Source organism: Heliangelus exortis, chromosome 2 (genome assembly GCF_036169615.1).
Source record: "Heliangelus exortis chromosome 2, bHelExo1.hap1, whole genome shotgun sequence".
In the NCBI taxonomy this organism is placed as follows: domain Eukaryota; kingdom Metazoa; phylum Chordata; class Aves; order Apodiformes; family Trochilidae; genus Heliangelus; species Heliangelus exortis.
This window is the reverse complement of record NC_092423.1, coordinates 86657115-86672299: the sequence shown is the minus strand read 5'-3', so window position 1 is coordinate 86672299 and position 15185 is coordinate 86657115. Positions and strand designations below refer to the sequence as shown.

General features: G+C 41.3%; 1 protein-coding gene across 20 annotated transcripts in view; it reads right to left on the bottom strand.

Moving 5' to 3' along the window:
• The window catches only part of LOC139792890 (poly(rC)-binding protein 3-like), a 510075-nt gene that overhangs the window by 19778 nt on the left and 475112 nt on the right, over window positions 1-15185 (bottom strand). For 13 of the 20 annotated variants that reach the window (XM_071736835.1, XM_071736837.1, XM_071736836.1 and 10 more), the window contains 4 exons: window positions 13169-13312; window positions 8091-8132; window positions 7515-7590; window positions 5602-5654 (listed from right to left, as the gene is read on the bottom strand). In XM_071736835.1, coding sequence (XP_071592936.1) covers window positions 5602-5654; window positions 7515-7590; window positions 8091-8132; window positions 13169-13312 — 315 coding nt within the window. The remainder of the gene's footprint in view (window positions 1-5601; window positions 5655-7514; window positions 7591-8090; window positions 8133-13168; window positions 13313-15185) is intronic. The other 7 variants (XM_071736847.1, XM_071736848.1, XM_071736854.1 and 4 more) reach the window with 6 other exon arrangements.

The window sequence follows — 15185 nt, the reverse complement described above, 5'->3', positions numbered from 1 at the left end:
CATGTTTCACAGGCACAGGGTCACTGCTTTTCCAGGCTCAATAGACCAACTTAGGGAGCATGGAGGACAGTAAACATGTACCTGTCCTCAAGGACTTTAGGTGCCACATTATTTTTGGTGCTCACCTGCTTGCTCAGCATTCAGTGAGATTTACTCGTGCTTAAGGAATAAATCAAGATGAAATTCTCTGGAAAACAAGTGAAAATGCTGGTCTGTGTGAGAGAGGAGCCAAACCTACTAAGCCTATGCCAAGTCTACTATGCACAGTAGTAAAATATATATACTCCAAATGTATATATTTATAATATCTACAATAATCACATATGTACACATAAACACACACGACTAATATGTGTATGTATATGCATATTGATTTCATCTCTCTCAAAACTTGAGCAGAATAGCCCAGCAGCCTGTCTCTGGCTGCGACAATAGCACATGCTTACAGAAAGGAGGAGAAAAACAGTGTAAGGTATAAAATATAGTTTCCAGTGGTATCCCAAATTCCCACCTAAGTCTTACAGACCACCTGAGATGCATCTGGTGTCTTTACCTTTAAACTCCATAGTCCATCTGACTTATTTCTTTTTGAAACTCTTTCCCCTTCTGTTGCCCAAGAATGTTCGGAGCAGTGACCTGCAGAACTTGCTCCTGTGTTGTGTATAAGTATCATCATTAGTCCCTACATCTCAAAATTTCAGCTGCTGCCCCATCCTTCTTGGATGGTGAGCATTAGGGAAAAACTATTCACTTTTCACATTCTCTACACCTCTTCTGGTCCGTCTTCCTCTAACACAGTGTAACTCATTTCTTCCTCATGCCAAAAAAATCTCAAACAAACCAGTCCTAAATCCTTCTAATTTTACTCTGTCCTTCAGTAAAGTTCTACTGGTACCAATGTCAACAGGTCTCAGTCTGGAGTCTGGAGTCCTGAAGGCTGGGACTGGAAGGTCTTCTGCCCCAGACTCTTCATGCTGATAGTTTCTCCCTGTATGCTTTGCCATCTCTGTTACAGGTCCCTCTCTCCATTTTTTTTTTTTTCTTTGCAATAATGCTAAATATAAATGCTATACATATTTTTTTTTTTCCCCATAATGCTGAAGTCAAAGACAGAGCCTTCTGCTGGATGTTTCCTACAGATTTGTTCCTCCAAGTCCATCACACTGCATTACTTTTCTGCAACACTGGGGGAATGAGAATTTTAGTTTTGGGTTTATTGTCCAGGTCCAACACTACAGGGTATTGCTTGCCAGAGGAAGTGATGTGGAGTTCACTTTCTTTTTAAATACTGGTAAAAAAATCAGATTCTTTTCCTATAATGAATGTAGCACTGGTAAAAAGGACCAAGGAAGTAGTCTGCAGCTTGATAGCAGAGGGGTTGACCATACTTGTCTATGGGTACACGTGGTTCTACTTGGTTCTGCCAACCCAAAGCACTTCCATTGGCTTTGGCCAGTCCTTGGCCTTAATTGGGCAAGCAGGTGTTCATCATGAAGGAGACTCTTCAACCATTTTTCATAAAGATACAGGCTTTCTTAGTTCCAAGTTTGGGTTAGAAATGCTAAGGCAGAATACTTTACGGGGAAAAATAATCTCCTGAGGTATGAGTAGAGTTCTTTATAGACTTACTGCAGGGCCTGGAAAGAGGTGCTGAAATACTCTCTGCTTATTAAAAAACCAACCAACCAACCAACCAACCAACCAACCAATAATAATAATAAACCAACTTCATTTTCCTTGCCAGGGTAATGTAAAATCAGGACTAGAATGATTTCAGAGGCTTTGCAAGAAGGCATACAGAAAACTGAGAACTTATTTCCACAAATGAGCCTTCCTATTACATGTACTATAACCCAAATGGCTCTGCAGATTTGTGTGCATTTCAGTTTATTGAGGGTCCAACATTAGCTCCCACTCAGTTCCCTAAAGTGAGGAGTAGGTGGTTCAAGGGAAATTACTTTTTGTGCTCAGAAGTGCCTTGTTCCACCAAAGGTCTCACTTTGCTTCTGATGAATATTAAGCTTGTGAAATCATTCTATTGATTCTTGACCTCACCTGGGCAGGTATACTTGAGAAATCAATTGCCATTTCCTTAGATTAAAGGGAGAGAAAAAATCAGGTCACATTCAAACATATCAAAAGTGTCAAAAAACCCCAAACTTTTTTGATATCATGTTTCCTTAAACATGGTGACTTGACAGAATCTGTTAATTCTGTAGTTTTGCTCTGCACATAGTCTTGCTCTGTTACAAGAGAGGCTTTCGGTAGTAAGGTAAATTTATTGAGCTTGAATTCACAGGTCCCTTGCCTTCAGTAGAAAAGCTTTGACTTACACCACTGCAGGACCTTTTCCAGCATGTCTTGTGTGGATTATTAAGTCTTTGCTTAACCACTTCCTTTAAACTGTCTCATACAACTGGAAAGTTTTTGAGGAAGGGATGGACTCAGCCAGCAGCTTAGTTTTATAAGAACATGGCACTTTTTCTCAGGACTTTTTTGGAAGAGGGCAGTAGGGAGAATGAAGCGTACTTTTCCTGTAATGTGTAGGTGGTGGGTGGCCTTGCTGTAAGTCACAGATAGGATTCTGGGATTTTCTGGGATTTGTGTTAGACACAATTCTGTTGTGTAATTTAGGCACCAGTGGAAAGCAAGACAAGAGCCCAGCAAGGAAAGAAAGGCAAGCAAATGACTCTTTAAGAGGTTTTGGTGAAGAAAAGGAGATACTAGATAACAATTCAAGTGACTTCTGAGAGGGACCTGGAGAAACGTGGACCTCTCTTCTCTTTTTGGGGATACCCAGAAGTTATAAGAAAACCTAGGCAAATCTTCTGAATTTACCATTTGGAAGGAAAGCCTGGGCATTTCAGTATACAGAAAAGGACTTTTTGTAAAATACATTTCCTTATTGTCTAGTATCTCTTTGTTATTTAGCAACAGGTTAGTTGCAATTATCAGCATACTGCATGAAGAAAGCAGTATGATGTTATAGTAATTATTAATAACCAAAAAAAATTCACTATTGCTTTAATGCTGGAAGGAGTGAAGAAATTTTATTTTAATATGAGTCTATGCTTTGTTAATGGTGATTAATATCACTTTCTGTAGACTAGGCTAAAGTCTGACGTCTTTATTGTCTTCATATTTGATTTTGCTGCATCAGATTCTTACAGACTTTGGCTTTTTGTGCTTACCATCACCTTGTTTTTTAAAAACATGTAGTACACATGCAGACACACACTGACTTCTCTGGCAGCTGCAGATATTTGAAGTCTCATGTTCCTCTTACCCATGCAGGACTTTTGCACACATAGGCATACACCACAAGAAAGATACAGGACTCACATAGGGCAGAACCCTGGGGCCAGGGAGGCAGGGGACTGGCCACGGCCATCCTTGGGCTGTGTCGTAGCCCCGTGCCAGGACCTGGAGCTTCCTTTACCATCAACCACAAAGGTAATCACTGTGTCACACTGTTATTCTATCAAAGCCAGGGCTGGGAGATGCTTACCAGGAAAGCAAAGTCAAATTATCAACGGAGGGTTGGCTGCACAACTGCTGTGGCCTCTCCCTCCCTGACCTCCCTCTGCACATAGAATCTGACTGATGAGACACAGGTGAAACACGGGCACTTGTGCCACCTCACCTGACTCCCTCTTTTCCCCATGTCCCTCTGTCTCTCCTCATCTCCTCATTTCTAGCCAGGAGGCTGCTCGGAGAGCAGCCTCACCGCGGCGGCTGTGGCTGTGAGAGCCTTAGGGTCTAGCAGGGCACACGGGTGTCGAGGAGGCACACAGGGAAATGGTTTTCTCCCTTACAAAATTCCCAAGCAGCACCTGTTGCCTGATGGGACTCAGGAGCCCTTCCTCTGTCCTGGCACTGCACGCACACACACACACACACACAGAGAAACTCTCAAGTGTACATGGGCACTTCCAGGCCTTTCAGCCCTTTAATGCACACCCAGACCCAGTACAAAGAGTAGAACTTCTTATACTCTATGTGGAGCTGCTGCACTCTGTTGCTGAGCCATTTTGGCCTTGGTTTTGCTCTTCTAGCAGTACCAGTGAGTTATGCACTGTGCAGCCAGCAAAACCTATTGGAAACAGCATGGATGTGTTTGCTTCTCAGAGGATGGTGCTGAGCCAGCAAATGTCATGCCTCCTAGATAAGAAACTGCTGTGTTTTTAGAATTTTCTATCACTCTACAGAACACAAAGCCAACTGTCCCAGAATCATAGAGTCACAGAATGGTTTGGGTAGGAAGGGACCTTCAAGATCATCTAGTCCAATCCCCCTGCATGGGCAGGGACACCTCTCACTAGACCAGGTTGCTCAAAACCACATCCAACCTGGCCTTGAACACTTCCAGGGAGGGGGCATCCACAGACTCTCTGGGCAACCTGTTCCATGTTGCCTGTTCCAACCTTTCTCCTTCTCTTTCTCTGCTATGAACCCAGAAAGAAGTGAATTCAGGAGTGACATTGGACTTATTTTACTGATGGTAAGAACAACATCTGCCTGAATGTGAGATTTAAAGACTTCGAGACTCTAAGGATAAACAGGAAACTCCCATAAAATTCTCAACATACAAGAAATTGGGTTATAAAGCAGGTACTGCTAAATCAGTTGGGCATCTTTTAAGAAACAGAAAGCTTACAAAGTCACAGCACTCCCACCTTCACTCCTCTGTTATTCTGTATATTTTTTCTTACTGTAAATCATTGCCACTGAGTTTAATAGGGCTTGCAGAATGTTGTAAGTATCTCCTAAGTAATATAATTGATATTTGTTACCCTGCTCATGCTTGAAAGCCTTTTTTGCTGGAAAGCAAATCTTCCATTTTCCAAGTGACTCATTTGTAATGAAAACTTAAAAAACCCCACCCTGTTTGCAATGAAGTGAGTAAAATGGAAAGGCATTTCTGTATGATTCACAGTGTACCAGTTGGGCATTCTGAGTAGATGTTTTAAGATTCAGCACCACATTGCTCGTGGAGACTGGGTCTATTGGTCACAGCTGGTTCAGAGTTGCTGGAGCAGGAATCTTTTTAGCCCTTGTTTTTCAAATAATCCCTTATATTTCACCTTCACCTAACTGAAGTACCTTTCTTTGCCACCTCAAGTAAGTGCAGGATGCAGCAGAGACTGGTGCAGCGCAAGCCATTGCGGTGCCAGCTCTCCACCCCCCCTGGCATGGAGGACCCCAGCCCAACACTCAGAACAGGGGGCTGCACAATTTTGCACCCTCTTTAACTCAGGCTGGTGCCACCAGAGAGCCGAGTTTTGATAACTCAGTTCTAAACCACTGTAAGCAGCAGGCAGCCAGGCTTTGGTGGAGCTGGTGAAGCGCTGCGGCACCAGCACTGGGGTGCAACTAAACCAGCGATGCTGGAGCCCTGACCTGAGAGGGGACAGTCACTGCTGCTGCTTCTGTCCAGCATTTCACACCTAATACCTAATACCCCCTCCACAACAGACTGAAAATGCTGTAAAGTTTATTCTGGGGGCTCGTGCTTAGAAATGAACCGGAGATGAGAGGTTTCCCCTCTGGTGACAGAGGAGCGAGAGAAGAGAAAGTGATACTGACTATTGGTCCACTTACATCATTGGGAATAGTAAGTTCATGGGAACTGGTTGGAGTGGTGGCATCCAGTCCTATTCAGGGGACAGAGGGAAAATGTTACGCTGGTTGTTTGCAAGAAGGGCAAGACACAACAAATGATATTTTAAAGAAGGAAACATACAGAAAAAAAAGGAAAAAAAAGAAAAAAAAAAAGAAAGAAAGAAAGAAAAAAAGAGGAGCAAAGAAAGAGAACTGCTAGCGAAACAGAAAAGAAGGCAAAAGATGCAAAACTCAGAGGGCTGGAGTAATTTTAAACGACTCTTATTTTAATTAACCTTTAACCCACCAAAGCAACAAACGTCACATGAGATACCACAGCGTCGTAAAATGCTTCTAGAAAATGAAGGGTTTCCCCTAAAAATACTCTCTGAACTTCGTTCTAAACACATCAATGGAGAAATTAATGGATGGCTGAAATTTGACCTGTCTAACAGGAGTTCTAGAATACGGAAAACGAAAGTGGAAGTCAAATGAACAGTTAGCAGAACAAAATGCATTGATACGAAAAAGAAAAATTAATAACTTAAAATATGCATGGGGAAATTAACCTAGGAAAATTTGGAAATTGTATGTGGGATTAGTTGCTGAAGAAATGCTGGGAAGGGAAATTTCTGAAGGAAAACGTACAAAATACTCTAAGCTGCATACATTTGTTTGTAAATTGAGTGGACAAAAGGAAAATGTTCAGGAAAAATGGAATTACTGCTCTAACACACTGTAACATTACAGAAACATAAATCTCACAGATATAACCAGGAGAAGATTAAGGAGCAGCATGTTAATGACAAGAATGAGCTTAGGAAAATAATAAAGCTAGGAAAGGCAATTTAGTTTTACTTGGAGATATTTTATCAGATACATCATGACTAAACAAAAGTATAATTTGGATGTCATGTCTCTGCCATTCCTTTCCTCTTTTTTTTTTTTTTTTTTTTTTTTGGTGGTGATGATTATTATTATCCATAAAGACATGCCAAAAATACTAATTTCCAACTAGAAAAGATGGACAAGAAAGACTTGAAAAGCCAGTAAGGCATTTTATTACATTTTACTTATGTTTACATTCGATTATGAGTTGCATTTGCTTATTTTACACTGAATATAAAACAATCTAGTTGCTCAGAGAATTTGATGTATGTGATAAAATGTTATTTGCCATACAAAGCATGTACCAGTAAATATGTACATCTGCTTTGCAAAGTTTTAAAATGCCAAGCATGTACTTAGTGAAGTACAGTAAAAATTATTTTTTGCAGGGTTAACTGACTTCTCATTCTTGAATCAAGAATTCAACTTCAGCTTTAGTAAGTATGGACCAAATCTGCAGTCCTCAATTTAACCAAATTTTCCACTGCATTTTGTAGCTGTACCTGCATATCTAATAGATAGAGAGGCACTTATCCCAGCAGTGATCATTATAGGTGCTCTTCAAACATTAGGCTCTACAAGAAATCTGAGTTTCAGCATACCATAATTTCTTTAATCAGTATTTCTGTTACACAATTACACGCTGTTTTCCTATGTTTGCTTCTTTCTGAACCATGTTACCAAACTGGAAATTTGAGAAGATGCACGCCCAAGTGCTGCACTTGAGTCCAACTGGTACATACTGTATGGTCCACAATAACTTTAGGAGGACTGAACAGAAGAAACTCAGGGCTCTAACCAATAGCACAGATGAAGCGGTTTTGATTAAATAAATGTAACAAAGCACATTTTAGTAATGAGGAAAGGAACTGTAACAGAGGCAGGGGAGGGAAGAACAGAGATTAATGTGCAAAAACAGAAGGATCGCTGGTCATTGACCACATTTATTATTAAAATGATGTAATGACCACGGGAAACAAAGCTGTTAAGAAGAAGGACATCCCCAGGGAGTCATGGGTACGTACCAGGGAAACCAGGGGTGGTCTGCCCAAGGGGAGTAAAGGGGGGATGCTGCATAGCCAACTGGTGAAGCTTGGTCAACTGCAGGGCAGGATGGGAAATTAGAACTAACCAATCAAATGGAATTATTTCAGAGCAGAGAAACCATCTTACATGTTCTAAAACTGGATTAATTAAAATTATATTGAAAAAAAAAAAAAAGGTTTAATAATTCATTCTAATCTACCGTAGAGGAAAAAAAAGCCCAAACTGGTTATAAATGACATCTCCACTGTTATTACATGTAATGACTATTGTTAATATTAACTAATTACTGTAGAATTACATATTAAAATAACTCAAATATAACCCATGCAAAAAGGACCAAGGTAACTGTCATTTGTTCCTGGGCCATGTACTTTCTAGTGATTATTACACAAAGTAGAAGGTGCAGCTGAGCTAACACTTGGCTCAACAGTTGTTCTTCAGGAAAAGGATCCTTAGGCTGTATCTTTATTGATGTCTGTAGAAAGCAAATGTTGCCCGGAACAAATAAGAGAGAGAGGCAGAAAAGGAGAGTAATTTACACATGCAGGACTCACGTCTGGATGAGGGATGGCGTACTGCCCCTGAATTGTGAACGCCTGAAAAGAAAAAACAGATTTAAGACACAGGTCAGTCAGGTGGGACAAGCAGCATTCCCATTCTCATCAGAAAAGCTCTTTGTAGCCCCCCAGGCAAATGCCACCTGCATTGCTTCCAATGCTGAGTGGAGCTTGTCTTGTGCTGCTTGATAATGCTTGGCACAGTACTGAAAGGTCTCTGTCAGGCTGCCCATGCATCCCTTCCAAGTAGGGGACTCCAAATGCCTCTGCCTGAGCAATGATGACTTTGGTTCTCAGGACCTGCCTTTGGTTCATCTCCATCTTCTTGGAGCAGTGTCAGGGACACTGCAGGGGTTGTGGAGCACAGGAGGTGGAAAATTCCCCTCCCTGCTGTTGCCACTGATGCTGCTGCTCCCGTTGCCACAAGGAGACGCCAAAGCAGCACGGGGGGAGTCAGCATGGGGCAGACCTGCCCAGGGGATGCCCTGACACCCAGCTCCTGTCTGCTGTGTGCAGGGATGCAGGCCAGCTGGCTCCCAGCTATCTCATCTGGCTACTGATAGCCACATCACCTGCCCTGGTGCATCCCACGGGGCTCATAGAATCATCATAGAATCATAGAACTGGCTGGGTTGGCAGGGACCTCACATCCAGTCTCTTTTTAAATATCTCCAGGGATGGAGAATCTACCACTTCCCAGGGCAGCCCATTCCAATGTCTGATCACCCTCTCAGTAAAGAAATTCTTCCTAATGTCCAACCTAAACCTCCCCTGGCACAACTTGAGACCGTGCCCTCCTGTCTTGAGCATCTTGTTTTCCTTCTCACTGGAACTGGGAACTATGATGGGATGTGACCGTGCAGTCATGCCCCAGGCTTCCATGCCAGCTGGGATGTGAGCACACGTGCTGGGTGGCAGCCTGTCCTGTGGTGCCTGGGCACACCAGCTGGGAGATGGGAGCATGATGAAGACTCCCAGAGTGGTGGCCTTATCTTCTGCAAGAAGTCAAATATTGCCCCCCTCCCAGTCCAGCCTCTTTGCACCACAGGAGCAGAGCAAAGGCCATAGTTTCTGGCACCACTTCTGGCAGCACTGGAGCAAGGTGAAGGAGACAAAAAAAAAGCACAGTGATTTATTTCTTAGGCTCCCAAAAGGTTATTTGATTGACTGAGGTTGATAACACACGAGAGAGAGGAGGAATATGGGGGCATGCCTGGCATCAGTTAGCAAAGCCTTTCTTTTCCCTGCTGGCTCTGTTCAACTCCTTGCAATGGCTTACAAAGAAAAACCTATAGAGAGCTTATAATTTTATATTACATCCTGTAGGGCTTTTCTGAAAGTAATGGCATGTCAGAAAAAATTCAATGTGCTTGTGCTTAGACAGGCAGGAAAACAGAAGGGCAAATTAAAACATATAAATATTTGTAGTGGGAGAATAAAAAACAGGAACAGAGCTGATTAATTTGCAAAATGCTTATTTGACAAAAGGCCTCTTAGAATGTAATGAATCCTCTGCAAATGATGGAACAATTCATTTAATGGAGTTGGAATAGTAAAAACTTTAATGCCCCAACTGCTTGATGCACATTTTTGCGGAAGAACTTCCCTTCTGGAGAGGAAAAACGATCGTTTAAAGGCCACAATCCAGCAAACATTATGCACATGAGCAGTTTGCAGACAGAAGTGTGTGCACCTGGGCTCAACGGGATGCTCATGGGCAAACATATCCATGTGCAGCTATGAGGGGTGGCCAGAACTGATTGTTTATAAATGACAAGAAAAGGCTCCTGTTCACCAAAACAAATGATCACTGCTGTCAGTGGGTCTTAAGCAAGCACGTATGCAAGCAAGCAAGGCATGTGTTTAGGTGTTATACCAAATGAGGACAACCTTAAGAAACTGTTGTGATGCTTTTCTGAGTGAGGGCTCTGTGCATAGCCAAGCACAGGAGCAGCCTCAGGGAGGGTATAGCTGGAAATGGCACTGGATGGGGACTTAGGTCCATGGTTTGGAAACTATGTTTTGTCCTCTGAGCCTCTGTGCTGGATCACAATGTCTTTTCTGATCTTGGCTTTACTTCAAACCCAACTGAGACACCATCTTTTCTGTGGGGGATTCCCAAGCAGTGGGCTGCAAACCAGCAAACCACCACAAAAAAATCACCAGCAAACCTCACAGAAGTCACCAGCAAACCTTATAGAAATCATTCCTTTCTTTCTTACTCCACTCCCTCATGCTGCCATGTATACATAGGAAGAAGCAAACAAACTGGAGAGATAACAAAATTAATGAGCATTCAGAGCTCAGACTGGCTTTTATGTGGTTGTCAATGAGAACCATCAAAGCAGCATGGACAAGATGGTTCTTGCATATTCTTTCCCATCACAAAAAGCAACAAAGCCTTTCACTTCTTAGTCTCCCAAAAGGTCATTTGATTGACTTAGGTTGAAAAAAACTGTCTTTCACTGCTTTACCCCTTGGCAGAGGAACTGTGCCCTTCTGTGTCTGAAAGATGCCAAGTACAAGCCTTGTAGAGGCTTCTGAGACATCTGCACTGTAATGTCTCACTAAGGAAATGAGTGATGGGTTCATCAAAGTCAAGGGCAACTTTCCTACCTAGGTACTGGCATTAGTAGCAGGAGAAATGACCTGGCCTACAAATTTACAATTTAAACAGTAAAACTGCTATGAGATGCAAAGCAAAGATGTACCTCATGAGTACCCATCTAAACAGCAATGTCTCACAGGGGGTAGAAATTTCCAATTTCTTTCCATCAGGCAGAAAGGCTGGATTTATTTTATTTTTTTTTTTAAACCAGGGCATATGCCAGATATTGTTAAGGAGCAGGGCAGGACAGGACAGTGCTCAGCTTCTTTTTAGTTCTGTTATGCAATGCAGCATCAAAGAAGCACAAGAGAATTAAAAGCAGTATTTAAAACAGAAGAACCCAAACTTGTTAATGAAAATTAGAACTTGATTTTTCTAATGTTATTGATATGCAAGCATTAAACAACCCAAAACCTTTCAAGATAGCCACAAAATAGTTTATGAAGGAAAAATAACTTCTGTTAACAGCCAAAATGTTGGTTGGAATAAAAAGTACTGATAAAATTGCATTTTCAGCATTAATATCCACTTCTGAAACCTGTTTGTCTATCCATATTGACTTCCAAACACAGTTCAAGTATTTTCTTAAAAAGTTTGCTTAGTCAGAGACTAATTTAAAAGCAAACAGAAAGTGTCTGTCTCTTTATTTCTCACCTCAACAAGGCTGCATTAGAAAACTGAGAACTTTTTTTAACTGATGAAAGTGAAGATGACAAGAACTATTAGACCTTAAAATAGGACACACTCAATTATTTATACAAACCACTCAGAACACTCTAGCAAACACTTTCAACATTTTTGAGTAATCATATTCAGAGACAGTCTTTGAAGGCAGTGGCAATTACAATACTGGCAACATGGGCTGCTCCATATATGTATACACAAATCTTTCTTAAAGGAAAGCACTGCAGTGTAAACTTAATTTATATATTATAGAATAAATGATTCTGAATAATTCACTGACCGATTTTGGGCAAACTATTTTATCATAGAATCATAGAATGCCAGGTTGGAAGAGACCTCAAGGATCATCTGGTCCAAACTTTCTGGGTAATAATACAGTTTAAAAGAGGTGGCTCAGCATCCTGTCAAGCTGAGTCTTAAAACTCAAACTTAAAACTTAAACTTAACGTAGGGGTATCCACCACTTCCCTTGGGAAAATATTCCAGTGTATAACTGGATATTCCCAGTGTATAACTCTTATCATGGTGAAAAATTTTCTTTTGCAGTCCAATTGGAGTCTCCCCAGGAGTAACTTGTACCCATTACCCCTTGTTTTTTCCATGTGACTCCTTTTAAAAGGGAGTCTCCATCTTCTTGGCAGCCACCCTCTATGTACTGGTACTTGGTAATATGGTTCTGATGGCTTGTGCTTGGCTAATGGGACTGGAGGTGGGACCTGCCATACAGATGTGTGGCCCCTTCCTTTCAGGAAACTGCTTTAAAAGGGGTTTGGTGTCAGTTTGGGGAAAAGATTTGGCTGGATGGGGGTTCCTTAATGCCAGAGAGGCTTCAAGTATGTGAATCACAAGTAGAGAGATGGTTGCCTTCATCTGGGCCAGATTCAGGAGATCAGTTTCCCTTGAGTTGGGCAGGGCTTGCAGCATCTCACTCCTCTGCATCTGCACATCCCTGGGCAGTGCTGCTTTTGGCCTGTTGGCTTTAGGGGTCCCCTTGTGAGCCTCCTAAGGTGTTTTTAGGGTACATATCAGCTGTGTTCATTGCTGGCTCATCAGTTAAAAAAATGCATTCCCCCTGCAACAAGTGATGGCAGAGCAAATTCCCCCCTTGTCCCAGTGGCACACTGCAGAGCCATTTCAGAACATTATCAAAAGACAAGGAAGAGTCACATTGCACATGGGCTTTTCAAGATAAAGCTGACTGATATAATTTCAGATGAAGGGGGAATCATCAAAACTTCACCATATAAAAGAGAAACAGGAAAAATGTGCTTGAAGGCTGCTGTGTGTAATGACTGGGAAGGGCTACACTTGCACATATGTACTTCCTGTAACCCAATTTTTCTTGCTCATGAGGAACTAAAAGCAGTAGAAATTATGTGTGTAGAGATTTTTACTGCAAAATGCACTATTTGGTCCCAAAAATGTGAGAAGAAAGAAAAATGATGTCTTTCATGAGAAAAGGTATGCTGCTGTTTGATCATCTCTGAAAAGATGACAAAACCTCGTATACTGCTGGTGAAACTGCAGCCTAAGAGTGGAAAAACCCCCTTTCAATAAACAGTTTTGTCCCACTCAGGGAGCATCTGATTTGAACACCTCTCAGTTCGCAGGAGAGCAAACTTTTCCTGACTACAGAATTTTATTTTGACCCTTGGTAAAATGCCAGAATTCGTGTCAAGTTCGCAATGCAGTGTTCTCCTTCCCTGCCAACTGTAAGCACGCAGAGTAGACAAAGCACAGCAATACTATACCAGGCAGAAAAGAGTAAAAGTTGAAAACTAACAGGCGCTGGCTGAGGTTGGGCCAAGACGGTGTGGTTTCCAGCTGAAGCCAAAATGGTGTCTGCTCTTACCTGGCCACCTGCAAAAATGATAGGTGCAGAGGCAGGTTTGGGACGGTAAGGGATGGTGGCACCTTTGGGTGGGGACTGCAAACAAAAACACAAAGGGATCAAAATGCAGAATGAAGCAGAGCTAATATTAAAAAAAAAAAAAATCACTCCTTACTTTAGCCACTTCAGATGACAATGCAGGCAACCAATGCAACCCAACCCAGCCCACCACCCCATCCACCCAAAAGCAAGCCAGAGCCTGGCAGTCTGGGCTTTGAGGGTAGGAGCCAAGGTGCCGACTGCACAGCACAAAGAGGCAGTGCTGACACTTGTGGTTTCATTACCTCCACCAGTGTAAGAACCTAAGAAGCCTCATAAAGTGTTTCAAAACATTTATGGAAACTTGGGCATAATTTTGAAGTCTGTCGATGCTTTAGAAGAATCTGGCCTGTGTTCTATTAACACAGAGCACACCTCCTGCTTACAGATTTTTTCTGCGCTGTTACACATCAAAATTTTGTGTTTTACCAACTCATTTAAGTTACCAACTTCAAATGGCCACCATGATCCTGCTTTTGTCTGACTGAGCTGGAATTTTGGAGAAAAACCCTTCTACCTTCAGCAGGAGCATAACCATGGCCTTTGAAAGGCATGGAAAGGGAGTTTGTTCCCTCCAGCCCAAGGCAAGGACCCAAAGCGAAAACCTCTGACAGGGACTGACTGTCTCCTCATAAATAAAGCAGAAGCATCTGCATGTAAAAAAAAGGCTTTAACCTGTCCATGCAACACCTAGCAGAATGGTGTCCTGGTTTCAGTGTATTAACTAGAACTAAATCAGGTAATAGCAGTATCACTCCCATTAATATCATATAATTATCTATTCATGTCAATGAAAATGGTTTTTTTCAAATTAAATATATGCTGCAAGTCTGACCACATTCATTTTCTTTGAAGTCTGAGGAAGTAAACTGTAGTTTAGCCAGTGTTTTCTTAGTGTTGCTTCCAATTTGACTTATGTTAAAGTTAAGTACTTCTTATGTCAAAACTGGTTATTTAAAAAGTGGCTTTACCTGCAGAAAAATAAGACTGTGTCTCTCTGATTTGGAGAAGTAGCTTCTCTTATATTCTTTAGCAAATAATGAGTTATCGCACCAGTGTCACCTGGACTTGGACCATACACAGTGTTCTCAGAGCTGGTAATTATTGCCACTATGTATTCCATCTCTAACAAACAAAATTAATGTTTTTTATATTTTCTCCCATATTTTCTTTTGGTTCTCTTGCATTTTTATAAAGAAATTCCTTCCTCATAGTTCTTTAAAAAAAAAAAAAAGCACAACAAAAACCCAAGAGTCACTTTTCCACAGTAAAACACAGTGTTTTCATTATTTTTTATGCTTTTATTTGTATTACACTCTATGCTATATTGATGCAAAGGCTGTGTGTCATTTTGGTGCATTGCATACTTCTGAAGAGCCAATAACTACAGTGCTATCTCACTCTATTGTTTTTCCTTCCTTTAAAGAATAACAGGACAGTAGGTGTCAAAAATCATGACACAGCCCTTGGGTAGATTTAAGTAAAAAACCCAAACCAAACTAAAATAAAAAAATCCAGAGAATTTACATAAGAAAATGTGATAAAAGCAGAGATGTTTTCATGTTCCATGTCAAAAAATACTGTTACTAGATCAAGATATTTAATTTCGATTTCCTGAATTCTTAGCCTTTTTCAAACTTCTGTTCAACTTGATCACTTGAGAAACAAGCTTGCATGAAATGATGGGCATTTTCAGCAAGGGTGAAAATGCTCAAATGTTTGTATAAATTAATTTTGTATCATTTAATCTAAGAGCTGAAAAAATTGCCATCAAAATGAAACGTTCTGGCCTTCTGGAATGACCTGAACCTAAGGAAGCAAAAAGTCCTGATAAATCTAAATTATACCAGTCGGAATTATTTATTTATAG